The following is a 20,277-nucleotide window of genomic DNA, read 5'->3' as shown; positions in this document are numbered from 1 at the left end:
AAAACATGATCCAACAAACGGTGAAGAAAATATTGGATCCCGGCGTCTCACACCAAAACATTCCCAGGACAGAATTGCACCAGGCGATCCCTACACCACTAATTATCAATCTTTGTTTAGAAGGAGAAGTGTCATTCTGACGCTGTGTCCCAAAAAGCGCCCTATAGTATTCCCTATATAGTGCAAAAACAATTTGGACCAGAACCCTACGGGCCGTGGTCAAAAGTAGTGCACTAAATTGGGAATAGGGTTGCATTGAGAAATGCCAGACCACCTCACACATCACTTGGTGTACGACAGGGACAGGAACATTGACTCAAGTCAGATACAAAAACGTGAAAAAATGTTAAATGACCAGGCAGCAAATTGCAAAGTCTTCCCAGTGTCACTCCAGCTTCATTGTGTTCAGGGTGGCTTCATATCAATGGTATCCTCAGCCTGAACAGGTGCTTGGTGGTCCCTCTCTCACTCTCCTCTTTTCCCTCTGCTCAGGTAAGCAGAAAACACACTGGCAGAAGGGCCGAGCACTCAGTCTGCTGAACACAACACCTGCGTCGCAAATGGCACCCTATACCATTTAGAGTGCACTACTTTTGACCAGGATCCATTGGGCTCTGGTCTAAAGTAGTGCACTATATAGGAAACATGGTGATATATGGGATGCAGCCACAGAGTGCCCTCGCCATTGGTTAGACTTGAGTCACTGACACACCGGACATTAGATCCCAAACTAGGAGTTTGTGAACAGGTTATTGATAGAGCAACATCCCACCTGATCACAGATGAGCTCCCACTTCTTCTCGTTGTCGTACTGCCGCAGTAGTCGCGCTTTGTCTGGAGGAAGGTTCATCGAATTCTGAAAGAGAATCAGGGAAAACGTCACCATCAGACACTTTCACACAGGTGCCAATAATAACATGTTAAACAACGACGAAACGTCGACCCAAACTGTCAGAAGACAACACAGACAAAGCGGGAGGGGAATGTAAACTGGATGCGTCCCAAATGGCACCCTATTCCCTGTATAGTGCACTACTTTTCACCAGAGCCCTATGGTTAAAAGTAGGGCACTATTTGGAGAATAGGTTGCCGTTTGCGACGCAGCCTTAATAAGTGCTCTGTCCTCTTGAGGGAGACTGTGATGGCTTGTGACATATAAAGGTTAAGGAGTAGCAGGGTGAGGAGAGAACTATCTCCTAATGAGTCTGACTCTGTGGGCTGTGTCTAGGGGGGATGAACTAACCCCTTTCTGTAGTCTGTATACAGGGTGTGTGTGTGTGTGTCAGTGTGTCATCCATGGGATTGCACTACTGTATAATATAACCCGTCTGTAGTCTGTAGCGCTAGGAGCCATGTCTCTCTCTCTCTGAGACGAACGTCCCTTCATCATAATAAGCACCATCAAGTACAATCACTCAGCGCCATTTAATCCCTCAGGGATCCCCAGGCACAGCACCATGCGTGTGTGGTGTGTGTGTGTCTGTGTATTTTTTGTGTGTGTGCAAGCGCGTCATCATTCTATGCGATTGCACTTCTGGATCCACACAAGCATGCAACCGGCGCAATACTGACAGAGTGAGATAGGGGAGGAAGGCTGTGAGGGAGAGCATAGATTATAAGGCCTAGTCTCCCCAGTGATACGTATCCTCATTAAGGAAATCCAAACTTCTTTCTGCCTTGAAATAGGTCCTCTGCAATGAGACATGATTGTCTCACATATACAGTATGTAATAAGACGTATTGTAGCGAAACCACTCTGTAAAACAAACTGTAAACATCCAACCAAACGGTTTAGCCACAAATACAACTTTCAATTCCATTTTCTTTGCTAAATGGGAACTGGAAACAAAAAGCTGCTTTGTTATGGAGAGGATTTGAAAGTGACATGCAGCAGGCAGTGATGTGCTGTATTAGGGGCCTGCTATCCAACGCCCATGCGTTGGTTCAAGTCATGATACTCTATGCTTTGTTATTGTTTGAATTGCAGATTGTCCCTGCTACATGTAGTCCATTGTCCCTCTTCCCAAGAAGAGGTAACCCGTCTAAATGACTATCGCCCCGTAGCACTCACATCTGTTGCCATGAAATGCTTTGAAAGGCTGGTCATGGATCACCCTGGACCCACTCCAATTCGCATACCGCCTCAACACTCCACACTGTTCTTTGCCACTTGGACAAAAGGAACACCTACGTGAGAATGCTGTTCATTGACCACAGCTCAACATTCAACACCATAGTGCCCTCCAAGCTCATCACTAAGCTAAGGACCCTGGGACTGAACACCTCCCTCTGCAACTGGATCCTGGACTTCCTGACGGGACACCCCCAAGGGCATGAGGGCAGGCAACAACGCTTCTGCCATGCTGACCCTCAACACGGGGGCCCCTCAGTGGTGTGTGCTTAGTCCCCTCCTGTACGCCCTTGTTCACCCATGACTGCGTGGCCGCTCACGATTTCAACACCATCAATAAGTTTGCAGATGACACGACTGTGGTAGGCCTGATCACCGACGACGATGAGCCGGCCTATAGGGAGGAGGTCAGAGACCTGGCAGTGTGGTGCCAGGACAACAACCTCTCCATCAACGTCAGCAAGACAAAGGAGCTGATTGTGGACTACAGAAAATGAAAGGCGAGCACACCCCCCATTCACATAACCAAGGCTGTAGTGGAGCGAGTCGAGAACTTCAAGTTCCTCGGTGTCCTCAGCATTCGACGCAAGGCGCTACAGAGGGTAGTGCGTACAGCCCAGTACATCACTGGGTCTGAGCTCCATGCCATCCAGGACCTCTCTACCAGGCGGTGTCAGAGGAAGGCCCTACAAATTGTCAAAGACTCCAGACACCCAAGTCATAGACTGTTTTCTTGCTACCACACAGCAAGCAGTACCGATGCACCAAGTCTGCAACCAACAGAACCCTGAACAGCTTATACCCCCAAGCCATTAGACTGCTAAATAGTTTGTTAATTAGTTAACCAAATAGCTACCCAAACTATCTGCCTAGAGTAGGGCTGAAACAGTACACATATTCATACCGAACCGTTTGGTACAGGAAACTATGTTCGGTTCGCACTGTGAAAATAGTTTTTAATAAAAACACCAGGCCTATAGGCTATGCTGCGTTGTATTCTTTTTATTTTACCCTTATTTTACTAGGTAAGTTGACTGAGAACACATTCTCATTTAGCAACGACCTGGGGAATAGTTACAGGGGAGAGGAGGGGGGATGAATGAGCCAATTGTAAGCTGGGGATGATTAGGTGACCTTGATGGTATGAGGGACAGATTTTTATTTTTTTATTTAACCAGGTAGGCCAGTTGAGAACAAGTTCTCATTTACAACTGCGACCTGGCCAAGATAAAGCAAAGCAGTGCGACAAAAACAACAACACAGAGTTACACATGGGATCAACAAACATACAGTCAATAACACAATAGAGAAATCTAAGTACAGTGTGTGCAAATGTTGTAAGGTTAGGGAGGTATGGCAATAAATAGGCCATAGTGGTGAAATAATTACAATTTAGCATTAACACTGGAGTGATAGAAGTGCAGATGATGATGTGCAACTAGAGATACTGGGGTGCAAAAGAGCAAAAAAAAATAACAATATGGGGATGAGGTAGTGAGGTGTGCTATTTACAGATGCGCTGTGTACAGGTACAGTGATCGGTAAGCTGCTCTGACAGCTGATGCTTAAAGTTAGTGAGGGAGATATAAGTCTCCAGCTTCAGTAATTTTTGCAATTCGTTCCAGTCATTGGCAGCAGAGAACTGGAAGGAAAGGCGGCCAAAGGGGGTGTTAGCTTTGGGGATGACCAGTGAAATATACGTGCTACAGGTGGATGTTGCTATGGTGACCAGTGAGCTGAGATAAGGCGGGGCTTTACATAGTAAAGACTTATAGATGACCTGGAGCCAGTGGGTTTGGGAATTAAGCCAACACACCGGGGTTAACACCCCTACTCTTACGATAAGTGCCATGGGATCTTTATTGACCACAGAGAGTCAGGACACCCGTTTAATTTCCCACCCGAAAGACGGCACCCTACACAGGGCAATGTCCCCAATCACTGCCCTGGGTGCCTCCTACTGGCCCTCTCACACCACTTCCAGCAGCATCTGGTCTCCCATCCAGGACTAACCCTGCTTAGCTTCAGAAGCAAGCCAGCAGTGGGATGCAGGGTGGTATGCCATTGCCTCGTGAGTAAATCTGAGCTGAAAAAATATTGTAGGCTATTCCGTTAAAACAACAGCCTTTGCGCCCGTTGTAATCAACGTTCTAATATTAACTGGCGAATTTCAAAGTATCCTTTTGTGAGGGGCAGCCGGGAACTCTGTAGATGGCGAGTGGTGGGATCGATAAACCAGAATTGTGGGATCCTCAATCATTGTTTAAATCTCCAGTTTGGGTACATTTTGGCTTCACAGTCGTTTACAATGGCGAGGGCCAGAGAGTTGTGGATAAAACATGAATATTATGTTCTCCACTGCTCAACCAGAATAGCCCAGAGTGTTGCATGTAGCTTGTTGTTGTCGTCGGCCAGTCACAAGTCATCAAAGCGCCACTACAGTCATAAAGCCTTCAATGGAAAATAGAAATGATGGAAATGATGGAATTAAAAGTTAAATGAGAAGTATACTGTACAACGACCAAGAGCCAACAGATAGGTTGCTATTTAATAATCTGAATGGGGGTGCTGTTATTTGTAACATTAGAACAGGAAGAAAGCGCATGCAGACTCAATTAGCCTGAATAGCTAGCGAATTTAGCTAGCTGGCTATCTAAGCCAATTAGCTTCTCTCAGTTTGAAGCAGTGAATACAGCTACTAAATAATCTTATTGGATGATAAATAATCTAGCTATGACAAGCTAGAAGTCAGCATTCTAGCGTGAGTTGGCTTGTTATGGTTGGTTGCTGTCTCTGTCGCTCCCTACCTCCTCCTTGCTCCTGCTTCACTCGCTCACAGTAACACAACGCAAGGCCCCTCCCGCGCCTGCTCTCCCTCACGCGGTGTCATCGCTGGTTAATAAAGTAGCTTACAAACTGACTCTTCTACTGCTTCCCTCACTCGGATCCGACCATGTCTATACGGACCCGGTCGTCCTCGGGTCTCGAATATTGAAAAATGTATTTATGCATATTTGTCCAAGTGGGAAAGCTCCAGGTCCATTTCAGAACGGGCACAACTTCTTGAGAGGCCCAGTATAATAATCCCTTTCACAACAGACAATGCCAGAAACATTGTGAATGATGTCACAGAAACTGGACTTGGGTCACAAATAGGGTGCCTTTTAATTTTTGCGTATTTAGCCAAATAAACAAAAATTACCTAGTCACTGTTGGCATTTAATTTTTGGGTACCCCTTGTATATAGCCAAATTATCGGTATTCGTTGTATATCTACTATTACGTGTTTCCCTTTTCTAGAAATTTCTCTCTGAACTGTTGGGAAGGGCCCAACAATTGACTGTTAGTCCACACCTGTTGTTTACGAAGCCATTTCTTTTTCGGTTCGCTTACCCTACTTAATCAACATCTGCTTTATGTAATGTCCCCCTGAAGACTGTGGTTGTCTCGTTTTGGCTCCAACCCTCACTATACCCCACCCATAAGTGCATTAGAAAATAGTGAAACAATTAGCTGGTGCTTAATCGCCACCACACACCCAAATTCATTGCCTATCCGAGCGCACACTCACTGACAAAAAACACATATGACCGTAACCTTCGTTATTACTCGGAAAACAACTAAATGTGTTAGGCTAAAACATGAAGCAATTCTTCAAATAAGAAACGCAGAATATAAACAAGAACCTAGATATTCAGCATTTGTGTGCTTGTCATTGTGCGAAAGTACGTTATGAAATACACGCCAGGGCTGTGGTCCATTCTGTTACTATGACCGTTGAATATCATGTCTCTGTTATAAACACAGACTACCAGTGGTGCAGGGAGAATGTTTTCCACTGCTTAAGGAAGGAAAAAATGTGGCCATTTTACAGTCTAGTGCAGATTTGGGTTGTTTTTTACTCTGATTCAATCGTCAGGATCATCTATCAATGTGTGTTCAGCACTGGGACTAGCTAGTCTATGGTTTTCCGCCACGGAATTTTCCAGAGCCACACGGTGAGGAGAGCTAATGGAAGACAGACGGGGGATATCCTGCAACTCAAATCAAATCCAATCTTGTCGGTCATATGTGCCGAATGCAACAGGTGTAGACTTTACAGTGACATGCTTACTTACGAGCCCATTCCCAATAATGCAGTTAAAAAATAAGACACATATTTGCTAAATAAAAAGGAAATAGTAACACAATAAAAACAATAACGAGCCTGTTCTAATGTCCAGAAGCTCTTTTCAGTTATAGGAAACGATGGCGAAAACATGATGTCAAAAAAAGTTACGGTCAGTGTCAAAAAAAGACACAAAATAGCACGTAAAAAGGCCGCCATTCCCCCCGGCGCCATGTGTCGTTTTCCAAGACCGAGTGATACCAGGAAACAGCCGGAGATGACCCCATGTCTCACATCTGTGTCTATGCAATGTGTGTTGGAAGGACCTGACCTAGACAGAGCTGGCATCAGGGTTATGAAGGAAAGGAATAACATGCCAAGTGTTGCCTGGTAAAAAAACAAAAAGAAGCTAAATCAAATTCTCTCATTCAAAAGGCGATAAAAAAGAGATCGACCAGTGTTTTTCATAATTCCCAAAATGCATAAAACCTGATCAAAGTGCATACTCCGAGTTCAATCCGCCACACGGCCTCAACTTTACTGTAGGGAACAAGGAACAGGGGAGACATCAGTTGCATCTCAAATGGCACCCTATTCCCTATATATACCGGTAGCTTATTTTTGACCAGAACCCTATGAGCCCTGCTCAAAAGTAGTGCACAATATAGGGAATAGGGTGCTAATTCCAATGACTGTCAACAGAACGGGCTACATGTAAAAAAAAACTAAAAAAACATTGGGATCTGAATGGAATCCTGTGGTAGGCAGAAAGGGCACGTCGTCCTTAGGAAATAGAATACTAGAATGATATCCTATTCAATTACTAGAAGGGCTATTGCATCAACCCTCAAAGTTCCAGAATGGGGTGAAAATGGCAGCCATATTGGTCTGGGAGAAATCAAAACCAGTCTAATTGGAATTAATGTCAGTAGAGGCATAATCCTGATTTGACTTATGCAGGAAAATAAAAGTACGGCATGTGATGAATCAGAAATTGTGTCATATAATTATTGTTAAACTAAAATATTGTCAAATAACTAAAAACACACATGTTCTGCATAAATAGCCTCTAAAATATGTGCAAACAGACCATTAATGTCAACATTTTTGTTTTCTTCGAATGCTGTGAGTGCTATTATATGACACAATAGCAGTACTTGTTGTATTTACAACTTGTCTATCATCATCTGATTTCAGCCAGTGTATGGCTTTAGACTGACTTCATTGTTTGAATGGAATGTTGGCATATTGGCATTTCATTTGAAAAATGTATGTTACCATTCTTCTGAAACTGCCTAGCCAGCTAACAAACATACAGCGCATATCAATTATTCAAATTCACTGTTTTACACAATACCTTATCACAGCACTGGCAAACCATGGTTGATCAACTCCCTGACCAAAATGGCTGACCTTGATCCCGTCATAAGAAGGTTCAGGTACATTCTAGTATTCTAATCGCTAATTCTATGGGTCAGCCTTTTCGGTCAGGCAGTTGGTCAACCATGGTTTGCCAGTGCTGTGATAAGATATTGTGTAAAAGAATGCCTTTCAGGAATGTATCTGCATTGAATGTTAGCTAGCTGAGAAGAAACTAAAGCCAGTGGGTGGATCTCTACGACATTGTCTCATGGTGACGGATGCTGTTGGGGGAAAAGGCCATGTGAGGATCCATGTCTGATTCAGCTCACAGAGCCTACACAACACAAGAAGCAGTCATGCTCTTAATAGCACTGAACTGCCATGCACTCTCTCCCACCACTGTAGGAAACAGAAAATGACATTAGTATTCAGGAGCGGCTCTGAAACAAGCAGCCTGCTGACTGGAGGGAATTGGAGTTTCCCCGAGTTCCATCGACTAGTCTAGCTAGGAGACTCCTAACATCGCACGCTAGTAGCTACCCCCTTCCGGTCCATAAAAAACAATAAAAGAGAACACTACATCTGAGCAGCCAGTCACAACAGAGGGACATAAAACCACAAGCAGTGGGCAGCGTATTATATCCACCGAGCCACTGAAACGCAACCCATATTAATCAAATGGATGACATGCTCGAATAAGGGAGACGAAACCATTCATGAAAGTAAACTCCTCCTGCCTGCTGCCTTGTTATACTTGGAGCCCGGCAGTAGCCCTTGGCCCCGAGACAGATAGGTCTGTGGCATTGTCACTGACGTAGGTGCTGTTAAAAGCGCAGTCCTGAGCGCAGCCTGCTGGCTGCTCCCTCGGCCCCTGTGGGCTAGCTTTCCTGTGTTCCAACTCAAGCAGAGGCCACTTCTAGCACCTTTAATGTTCCCCCCTCCGAAATGAGCTCTTAGAGCGCCAGGTTCGTGTTTCCCTCGCCGGAGGCTACAGGAGAAAGTGTGTGTGTGTGTGTGTGTATGAATGGGGAGGCGTCGTTGACTGACGAGAGGAGTTGCCTTACACCTACACCTGACCATCTCCCACCTACGGGAAGGATGTCCCTCCAGAGTTCAGAAACATGCCTCAATGGAGGTCAAACCAAATCTAGAATCCAAGAAATCAGGCATGAGCTGACTTGTGGAGATCAGCCTGTAATAGCCCTGCTACAGTATGTTATGTAAGGTTTAAAGGCCTAGCTATCGAGATGGCAACACCAATGGTTGTTTTGTGAACTGTGGGCTACGCCTATGTACTAGTTTGATGTAGGCCTAGACATCTACTGATAAAGCATAGAATAAACTTTACAGTCAAAATTAAATACGCCCAACAGGGATGTCTTTGCATTGCCATATTTAATTGGCTCCCAGTGGTTTTGAAATAGCCTATCGCTGTGTACACAATCCCTGTGTACAAAAGGCTGCATTAAACACATAAAAAATTGTCTTGAACAAACTTGTTTTAAATAAAACAGAGAGATGGCTAAATCAATAAATTCGGCAGAATGAAAAATGCGTGTCATCTCTTAGCCTGTACGCCGTAAACAATGCTGGTCTTTCCTCTTCAGCTTCTGGAAAGGTCTAACATTTTCACTAATCCTTATACAGTGCCTTCGGAAAGTATTCAGACCCCTTAACTTTTTGCACATTTTGTTACGTTACGGCCTTATTCTAAAAGGGAGTACACACAATACCCCATAACGAAAAAGCGAAAACAGGTTTTTAGAAATTTTGCAAATGTGTTAAAAACAAAGGGTCTGAAGACTTATTTTGGATACGTTTGCTAAAAATTCAAAAAAACTGTTTTTTTTTCTCGCTTTGTCATCATGTGGTATTGTGTGTAGATTGATGAGGGGGATTTTGTTTTTTAAATCAATTTTAGAATAAGTCGGAATACTTTCCGAATGCACTGAATACACTGGAGTTGCTTACCAAGACGACACTGACTGTTCCTGAGTGGTCTAGTTACAGTTTTGTCTTAAATCGGCTTGAAAATCTATGGCAAGACTTGAAAATGGCTGTCTAGCCATGATCAACTACCAACTTAACAGAGCTTAAATGTTTTATATTAAATATTGTACAATCCAGGTGTGCAAAGTTCTTAGAGACTTACCCAGAAAACCTTACAGTTGTAATCACTGCCAAAGGTGATTCTAACATGTATTGACTAGGGGTTGAATACTTATCTAATCAAGATACAATATATTAGTGTTAAACTATTTATTTATTATTTTTTACTTTTCCTTCCACATTGAAATTACAGTATTTTGTGTAGATAGTTGACAAGAAATTACAATTAAATCCATTTTATTCCCGTTTTGTAACACAATGTGGAAAAAGTCAAGTCCGACGTGGCACGTAAAACACACTACGCGGACAACCTTTGTGAAATATTCATCCTCGTGTATTGCGGCGGACGAGAATTCAGTCCGCTCCGACCGCCGTGAACGAGGACCTCCATTGACTAACAACAACATTACCTTTAAATAACCTCCAGCCTCCCATTACATGAGTCATACTGGCCAGGCAGACAGACGGACAGCGCTCGACCCAACCCCTCCACCTCTACCCACCATCTCCCCGGAGATCCAGAGAAAAATGGCTTCACATAGCTAGTCAAAAAACACTTATATTTTGCTTCATTTGCTGTCGTCACAGACCAGCAGAGACCCCTCCCCAAACATGGGCTACCCTTGAACCTTGAGATAGGATACATCAATTAGCCTAGGCCTAATTTCTCTGCTTGGTAGAGGAAGTCAATAGCCTAAAACCTCAAGCTTGTATAAGGTGAAAAAGTATTCAATGGGGCTTTGGACAAAAGCACTACGGCCTATGCCACCGCAAACACATTTTTGCCAACTTCTGACATACAGTAGCCATGTGATTAGGCTATTAAAAGAACCAACTTGGAAACTCTGATCACCACCGTTCTGAGCACACTGGTGAATCATAGGAAAATGGCTCAGGACAATAATAATCTTGACAGTGTCTGTTTATTTCTGACGGCATTTATCCTTCAGGCGGACAGTGACCGGTGATCTATCACCAGCTGCCCACCAGCTTAGAGTTCCATCTGCAAACCAGAAAATGACCTACGGTAGCATATTTCGCCTAGTTCACTTCACTTTTGCAGGATTCGGAAAGTACAAAAAGTGTCTGCAATGCAGCATCTCTCCCCCGCCGACATCCTCTCAGACCTTTTAGGAGCCTTTGATTGATATGACCCAGGGGACTGTCTAGCTACAATGAGGGAGTAGAGCATGCCCCTCTCTCTTCCGCCCCCGCAACCTGTCACTGATCCAGGACCTGTCAGATGAGCGTGTGGTCCCCCCTACCCCTCTTACAGTCCAGCTCCCATCCACTGCAAGCAACAGTGTCAGGAGGATCCAGGGAGGCTGTAGTATAGAACAGAATGGGAGTGTACTGGAGGCTTTGTTGATCTGCATGGTCTGGTGAGATGGCTGGGCTCTTGACTGAATCTGTGACTGGAAGAGTGTGCTCCTCTTCAGCCAGCCAGCCAGTCAGTCAGCCAGCCAGCCAGTCAGTCAGTCAGCCAGGCCTCTCCGCTTGGCTTTTTCACATTACTGTATTTCCTCAGCGTTTCCTGAGCTGCGTATCGAGTCTGGCTTTCTCCAAGCCAGGACCAACATTAGATGGCTTTCCCAGGAGAGGCTAAGGCAGGGTGGGTTGGATCAGACCAGACAGCGAGTGGAATAAAACCACAAAAGAGGAGAATGATAATGACACGAAGACTGCAAATCAAATTGCCTTCTGTGGCATAAATATTACTATTCAAAGCAACTTTTATTCCCCCCCACGCTCCTCTCATCCATCTGGCTCTATCTTTGTCGTCTTTTTGATTTTGCAGTCTGCAGGCCACAACATGCACTTTGACGTTGTAAAAAAAGATATCTGGTAATAACAAGTCATTGTATAACACTAATCTAAGAGTTGCTCAATGTTCAGGAAATGACTGTGTGCGCCGTGTTCTCTCAGTCAGACCCACTTGGTTGCAGCAGCCGGGTCATAAATGTACATGACAGCCAGAGCCAGCCATCAGGCAGCACTTCTCTGTCCCGCCCTCAGGAGTCCCTCCACATTGGCCCTCCCTCCACTAAACCAGACTGTGTGTGTCCTGGCCAAGCACAGCCGAGCATCCTCCCCTCATTAGCAGTGTGGATCCATAATCCTCCAGTCGGAATTATGTGGTGGCACAGGTGTCCCTCGTCTGTCCTCAGATTAGCCGTGTAATCCTGGGGACCCCCTGCCCGGCCCCTGGCCTAACCCACCATGACAGGCTATTGTTTTTGTTTGGAGAGCTGTTCACAGGAATGTATCCTATGCCAAACAAATGTAGAGACATTTGCTGCAAGTCTCCCTTATCATAACACCGTAATGTTTAATATGATACTTGGTTGCTTAATGTTTTTCCACACATTTAATAAAGAAAATGAAAAAAATGAATAAAAATGTAACTAATAATTATTTGTATTACATTTGTAAAAATTTAACTAGGCAAGTCAGTTAAGAACAAATTCTTATTTACAATGACGGCCTACCCCGGCCTAACCCAGACGATGCTGGGCCAATTGTGCACCCCAGTATGGGACTCCCAATCACGGCCGGGTTGTGATACAGCCTGGAATCGAACCAGGGTATGTAGTGACGCCTATAGCACTAAGATGCAGTGCCTTAGACTGCCGTGCCACTCGGGAGTCCCTAAAGGCCAATAGTCTCCTTTGTTTTAGTAATTGAATCCCCCTCTAGTATAGTGTAAAACATCTCTTTCTACATCCCAATATGGTTGCCCAGTCCATGCTCCCAGGTGAATAGGTGTCTGCCAGGGTGCTATTCAAATACCATTGCCAATGAGCCTTGCACTATTCTAATACATTACATAAACTGCTTCAATCATGGATAGAGTGACTGAGTGTCCTTGATTGAAAAAGGAATTACATGTTGAACATACTGGAATACCAGACACTAGGGATGTGACAAATGGGAAAATGTTCTTAACGTATACACTTCCATTTTAACGGGGGTCCGTTAAAACGGTCAGCCACCAGGCAGACAGAGTCAGAACCGTGCACTAGGCCTATCTAAAGCTGTATCTCACAAAGAAATACTGTTTCTTGCCATTTATTTTGCTTGCAATGTCTCGCAACTTCAGTAAAGCGTCAACCCAATAGGCTAGGATATTCTACACGCAATAGACCGAAGACTGAACACACACTTGCATCATTTGCAAAGAGCAAGTGCAGGCGAGCCAGCGCGAGGGAGAGAGAGGAGGGGTAGGCAGAAAGAATGTCTTGGTAATCTGTATCTCGTAATGTCTTGTCTTGCATGCCTCGCACATTCAACAAAGTAACCTCTTCCTCTCTGGTTTTATTTCAATTACACAACTTTCCCCAGGCATTTACAGCCATATAGTCTAGTTAGGCTACAAGGTAAAGTATATGTTCTGTGATAACTGCACTGTGATTTTAATGTTGTTGTTTGGGGGGGGGGACACTGTTTTTCGGTTAGGGATTTTTCATAACGTTAAGGATCCCAACTTCGTTTAACGTTTAAACAATCCCACCCCTACCACACATCGTTGAATGGATTAAAGTGGTCAAAATAAAACGAAATATGCTTACACAGAGGAGGGTCCTGGCAGCTGAGCTCAGATGGTGTGTTGCAAAAGTGCGTGGAAGACAGAAGTAGGGTCAATGTCAATTCAAATGAATAGGCTAGAAGACACCATTTGTATGAGAAAAGATTATACTCGCACACGTACGGTATTGTACAATTTTAAATCTACAACAAAGATTCCTCTTTGCTTGAAATTGGGGAATGCACCTTGATGAAATCAGGATTTGTAATGCCAACCCATAATCCTTAACTTGATTTGTTCTATTTTCTACGTCATCCCAGAGATGCAGCACCACACAGCACTGCATAGCATAAACTCTGATCTAATGCTGCTCCCACGTCACAAGCATTAGGCTGACTGTTTGACACTCCATGTGCTTCTGCTGTGTAGCGATTACATCAGCCGCCTCGGACATAAAGTCTGGATGGGCAAGCGGCGCGGTTACAAAGTTACTTTCATGTCAGAAGAGGAAAAAGTGTTCCAATTAACCTTCCCCTGTTGGCTCATTGATTTCTGTGCAATAGTCTTCTGCAAAGCAGTCATTTTAAAGCCTGGTAATTAACTTTAATGGCCCCACTACCTCATTGGCTTTACAGGTCCTTCAAAGCCTCCTGCCCTCTCTGGTAGGAGTCATGTGAGCAGAGTAGATGTAGATGCATCTCTCTGAACTCTTGACAAAGACACACACTCATGAAACCTCCAGGAATCACAATGAAAATGGCCTCGGCACTTCATTTGCCCTCTGATTACACGCTAGGCTAGCAATTTACTTATTTCATGACTTACAATCATAATAGATGTATTTTGTATAGCGCTTTTCATACAGAATCTCAAAGTCGCTTTAATTATAATTTTTTTAAATAAAAAATATAAATAATTCACGGAGCTGGCAGTTCAAGGGAGATGCTCTTCCACAACTAGATGATGAGGCAGTTCAGTAAAGGATTAGCTTGAGTAGAGGTGCAGCCAGGGAGGGAGAACCATCAGTTAGACAGGCAGACCCTCGCTTTTCATCAGGCACCTGTCTGAAGTTCACAGCTACTCCTCCTCTGGACTGCAGGTAGGCTGGAACATCCTCCACCGAATGTGTGGCATCTACTTGGGTGACGCTTTGGCAGCTATAAGCGCCTGAGAAACCACCACACCTCTGCAGTAATCAGTAACAGTGTCCTACAAGGTGAACCTCTGTCATCCCCTCACACCGTAGTCCACATCTTTCCAGAAACAGGAGCAGGTAGATTAAAAAGCTGATGCTGTGTTGATCAGGTGTTGATGCATCATTCAAACTAGTTTTAACCAGCTAGCTAGCTGGCCAAGCTAGCCAAGCCAATTAAACAGACTTGCCATCGCCAGTCCTGTAATGTTCTAAAGTACTAAACTGACATGAATTTCAGCCAATTAGTTTAGTCTAATGAACTCAATAAGATGTTGGCACATTCAATGTAAGGCTGACCAAGCAGTGATGCCTGATCTTTACCAAGGAGCTTTCTGAAAAAGCTTTGTCTCATGCAGTCAGCATCACGAACCTGAGAGGCATCCACCTCAGGCCCTGACCGCAGTGACATGACCGCCACCCTGGAACATCGAGGCAGTCTGCTCAGGCCTAAGTGGTAGTACACCCAGGGGTCTGCCTCTACTTTACCACATCAGATAGGCCAGACACAGAAGTTTACTGCTGGGTAAACAGGCCCATGCTCCACAGAGCCTTGGGCTCTAAGACAGGGCCAGTCTGGGAGCCACTAAGACTCTACCTTCAAGGCTGCAGAAGGCACATCCCAGGGAGGGAGCATTCCTGACATGGGTGGCAAGGCTTGGGTGGCAAGGCTTTCTTCTAACCGTGGGTGGCAAGGCTTCTAAAAGAGACATTGCTCACTCGTGGCCACAACCATTTAGGTTTCATTGGGAGAAAGTGAAGAGACTTTGTGATTGTAGCAGGATTGTTAACCCTTTGGCACATACGAACGTGATCAGTGTTCCATGCAGCGTACCCTCAAATCGGTGTGATTAGAAAACTTATTTAGAACGTCCAGTTACGATTGACGCAACAGTCAGCATTTGAGCTGGCCACACTGTTTTTTCACGGAAACATTTTGCACAAACACAGTCTTTCCAATGTTATGTCCTTAATGTGAGCAGTCTATTTTTGGATGAAATGTTCAGACATTCACAGAAGTAATGACAGCATAACACAATTATCATCCAAATTATTCCACATAAAGCCAACAAATAAAAATCCGGATAGAAATAAATATCCAATAAATCACATTGGCTACACATGGCCTGTCTGCAACGAACTTGAAACATTGTATCAACTATTAACTTGGGAAGCTTGCACTAGCGAACTTGCAACGTTGTAGAAAATATTCTGGGCTCTCAAGAGATTCCCTGTGTAATTTTCAATGGATGTAAAAACAGACTTTGTTTGCTTGCTGTTTGAAGTGAAGAAAACATTACTTTGAGAAACTCCACAGGTCATTAGTGGTGGTGCGTTAAGCCAATCAGAAATACTATCAGATCCCCAAATGGGCACATTTATATGGCTACATTTGCGCGCAGGCCAGGTAGCCTACTCATTACTCAACATTGACAGGAGCGCTCCAAACAAAAGACAATGACTAAATTGACAAAACTCGTAAATAGAATGAAATAAAGTAAAACTTGTTTCTCACAAGTGTAGCACAGGTTGTGCACTCTGCAAACAATGTAAGACAGGAATAATAATATCGAAAGCATTAACATAAATTACCGTAACCAAAGTAACAAACATTGTAGATTAGAAATGATAGGAATTAACAGTAAATGTACTACTGGTGATATATGTAATGGGGAATTGATATAAACTAACAATCAAATGCAAACCGTTCACACAATGAAGTTATGAAACAATGAATGTGCACAAATTGGAGGGAGAGAGCGCATTCTGGAGAGAGAAGTGCATTATGCATCTGGGTGCGTGGTCAATCCCACGTCTGCATTGGACATGCAACATTCACGATGATGCGGCCTCAGCAGAAGTCAGGGCATTCATTCTTCTTGTGCTTCGCGGAGCAGTGCAGAGCTATTGTCAAGGAAGTGAGTTAGTGTTTTCTACAGGATGTACCGCCCCCACCTGCCGTCAATGCGGAGCTGTACAGAGCCCTCCGCATTGTTACAGCATTTGGGAGGCGCATGGCAATGCAGTATGGAGCTTGATTTGGCCTCTGGAGGCTTCGCAATGGCTTCACACAGTCCACATGGCACATCCGACTACATTTTCAGATGTAGTCTAGGCCTCCGCAATGGATTAGTTCACTGAGATGGGCGCAAATATATATTTCTTACTGCTCGACTAAAACTATCTCGGTCGACCAACAGCCTAACATCCAAAAAATCTAACTAATTTTGGTTAGCCCTAGACCTAACACAAACAATAATATTTAGCTAACTCTAGGCTGACAGAAACCATAATATGAATTAGCTAATAGCAATTACTATTCACAATTCATCAGATCACGGGTGACCTCACCAGTGATCTAAATAATTTATTGAAACGCATTCTAAAAATCTAAAGTAATCCATCGATCGGTAGGTGTGTGCGCAGCCATGTTTGTTTTTTAGAGTCAACCAAAGATAAGAGGTTACAAGATGAGTTTAGTCTGTTTGCATTATGCATGTTGAAGGGGGTGTGTCGTCTACTATCATTCACTTCCGAAAATTTACTCGAAAGACAAGTGAACGATCTCTTCACCTCGTTTTGTTATAACATCTTTGGTCTGACAGACATTTACGTGACAAGCAGAATGCATTGTATGATGTCAACAAACATGGCGCCACACATAGCTGGCAATTAGCTTAGCATTAGCTCAGCATAATCAGTCCAACCTTCCCAAAAGTATTTTACACACATCAAATCTGTCCATTTCAATCTATGCAAGAATTGAAATGCATGATTTGCCACCAGGACTTTAAAACATAAATAAAACAGTAAATACATTAGCTCCATACATACATGCGGTGTGCTTAGTAGAAACGACAACACGATAACGTAATAAGGCATTTACTTTGAGATGAACGCACACATGTTCAAAGTTATTATTATTAGTGAAAGCAATGCGTGCACCAGCAAGAAAATGTGCCAGGGAGGAAAAAGCTTGTGCTTGGGTTCTAGTCAAAGAGAGAAGTTTTATCCGGCTCATTACTGCCTCAAACGTACATTTCCCGCAACAGTGAAATGGGCTACTTCTATGTGAATTAATGAGGAGGCGGAACAAACCTCAATTCAAACTGTTGTTAGAAAGAAAAAAAATGACAAATTGAAGCATAGCCTATAGATAATTAGCAGGAAGCGTGCCTTCGTTTGAGGGCAGCGTGTGTTAACTGTCCTGCTGCGTAACAATCACATTTTGGAACAGTGTGTGCATTCTGACATCATGCGCATAAAAAAAACAAATGCTGGGGCAACAGTTAAGAGATATTTGCAATTATTAACAGATTTCCAATTAGAGCAGGAAAAATAAATGTTTTGCCATACCCGTGGTATACGGTCTCATTTACCACAGCTGTCAGCCAATCAGCATTCAGGGCTCGAACCACCCAGTTTATAATATTTAATAGACCATTAAGAAAGAGTTCCAAACCTCTCTGCCAATTACACCTAGTTTTCAGTTTTCCCCTCCCCACTCAGACCACTCCTAGACAGTCCTAGCAAAATTCTTGCTTGAGAAATTGCTCTTTGCTGAGAATAAATGTTTGTGTATTTTTTTACCATTTTAATTGAAAACAATCAACTTAATTGTAACCCAGAAATTATTTGATATTGAGATAGAAAAGGCTATATTGGACTTTTAACCTTTTCCCGCACTAGTTGCAATAAGGCACTTCGGGGGCTTGTGGTACATGGCCAATATAGCACGGCTAAGGGCTGTGTCCAGGCACTCCGCGTTGCGTTGTGCGTATGAACAGTCATTAGCCATGGTATATTGGCCATATACCACACCTCCTATGGCCTTGTTGCTTAAATATACAGTTGAGGTCGGAAGTTTACATACACCTTAGCCAAATACATTTAAACTCAGTTTTTCACAATTCCTGACATTTAATCCAAGTAAAAATTCCCTGTATTAGGTCAGTTAGGATCACCACTTTATTTTAAGAATGTGAAATGTCAGAATAATAGTAGAGAGAATGTTTTATTTCAACTTTATTTCTTTCATCACATTCCCAGTGGGTCAGAAGTTTACATACACTCAATTAGTATTTGGTAGCATTGCCTTTAAATTGTTTAACTTGGGTCAAACATTTCAGGTAGCCTTCCACAAGTTTCGGGTAGCCTTCCACAAGTAACCGAGTCAGGTTTGTAGGACTCTTTGCTCGCACACGCTTTTTCAGTTCTACCCACACATTTTCTATAGGATTGAGGTCAGGACTTGTGATGGCCACCCCAATACCTTGACTTTGTTTTCCTTAAGCCATTTTGCCACAACTTTGGAGGGATATTTGGGGTCACTGTCCATTTGGAAGACCCATTTGCGACCAAGCTTTAACTTCCTGACTGATGTCTTGAGATGTTGCTTCAATATATCCACATAATTTTCCTTCCTCATGATACTCATGATCTATTTTGTGAAGTGCACCAGCCCCTCCTGCATCAAAGCACCCCCACAACATGATGCAGCCACCCCCGTGCTTCACGGTTGGGATGGTTTTGGTCCCCATGTGCAGTTGCAAACCGTAGTCTGGCTTTTTTATGGCGGTTTTGGAGCGGTGTCTTCTTCCTTGCTGAGCGGCCTTTCAGGTTATGTCGATATAGGACTCGTTTTACTGTGGATATAGATACTTTTGTCCCAGTTTCCTCCAGCATCTTCACAAGGTCCTTTGCTGTTGTTCTGGGATTGATTTGCACTTTTCGCACCAAAGTACGTTCATCTCTAGGAGACAGAACGCGTCTCCTTCCTGAGCGGTATGATGGCTGCGTGGTCCCATGGTGTTTATACTTGCGTACTATTGTTTGTACAGATGAACGTGGTACCTTCAGGCGTTTGGAAATTGCTCCCAAGGATGAACCAGACTTGTGGAGGTCTACAAAACACTGTCTAAGGTCTTGGCTGATTTCTTTAGATTTTCCCATGATGTCAAGCAAAGCGGCACTGAGTTTGAAGGTAGGCCTTGAAATAAATCCACAGGTATACATACCTCCAGTTGACTTAAATGATGTCAATTAGCCTATCAGAAGCTTCTAAAGCCATGACACCATTTTCTGGAATTTTCCAAGCTGTTTAAAGGCACAGTCAACTTAGTGTATGTAAACTTCTAACCCACTGGAATTGTGATACAGTGAATTATAAGTGAAATAATCTGTCTGTAAACAATTGTTGGAAAAATTACTTGGCCGACATTTTAGGTGGTCTTTTCAAACATCTTTACACTAAAAGGGCATTATCTTAATTTTCACAGTATTGTGTGGAAATATATATAAAACACAGAAAAGTCTAGTTTTTGACTGCACTGGGGCTTTAAGAGTGTAATTTACAGGGGAAATGGGTCATTTCATTACATCAGTCACCTGGACACAATTTTAGTCTGAAACTTTGTCCTAAACTTAAAATAATGAGATGGGTAAAGAGCAAGCCTTTACTCAGCACGTTTAGCCTATAATCTAGTAAAAAAACATATCAGTTCAGATTTAGACACAAATCAGTTTCTTATTTAATCTGTGAAGGTGGCAAGTCAACATTATTTAGCCTAGTTTCGTCTAACCAGTTGTGACACCCCTCTAAGAGGGTCTGGTTCGACTGTAGCCTTATGTTCTGACATGAAACCTGCTAAATAGTTCCCCTTTTGGGCATAAACCTAAAACATGCTGCCGACTTTCTTTTTTGTTCGCTGATGTGGAAAACACTTAAATCAGCGTAGTCCGTTTTTTGTGGGAATCAGATGAATACCCCTCAGCACATACAGTACAGTAGCAGACGGTAGCCTCACCACCTTATTGGCCCACTTGTTTTCAAAGCTGTCAAAGCTGGT

General features: G+C 43.4%; 1 protein-coding gene across 9 annotated transcripts in view; it reads right to left on the bottom strand.

The window, feature by feature from the left end:
- Positions 1-20,277, bottom strand: part of LOC139538419 (formin-like protein 2) — a 95,172-nt gene that overhangs the window by 55,420 nt on the left and 19,475 nt on the right. For all 9 annotated transcript variants that reach the window (XR_011667737.1, XM_071340422.1, XM_071340417.1 and 6 more), the window contains exon 2: positions 773-856. Coding sequence is in view for 8 of the 9 variants with exons in the window: in XM_071340422.1 (XP_071196523.1) it covers positions 773-856 (84 nt within the window). In the remaining variant the exon portion in view is untranslated. The remainder of the gene's footprint in view (positions 1-772; positions 857-20,277) is intronic.

This window comes from Salvelinus alpinus, chromosome 14 (genome assembly GCF_045679555.1).
Source record: "Salvelinus alpinus chromosome 14, SLU_Salpinus.1, whole genome shotgun sequence".
Lineage (NCBI taxonomy): Eukaryota > Metazoa > Chordata > Actinopteri > Salmoniformes > Salmonidae > Salvelinus > Salvelinus alpinus.
The sequence above is the reverse complement of the archived record's forward strand: the minus strand, read 5'-3'. Positions and strand labels throughout refer to the sequence as shown.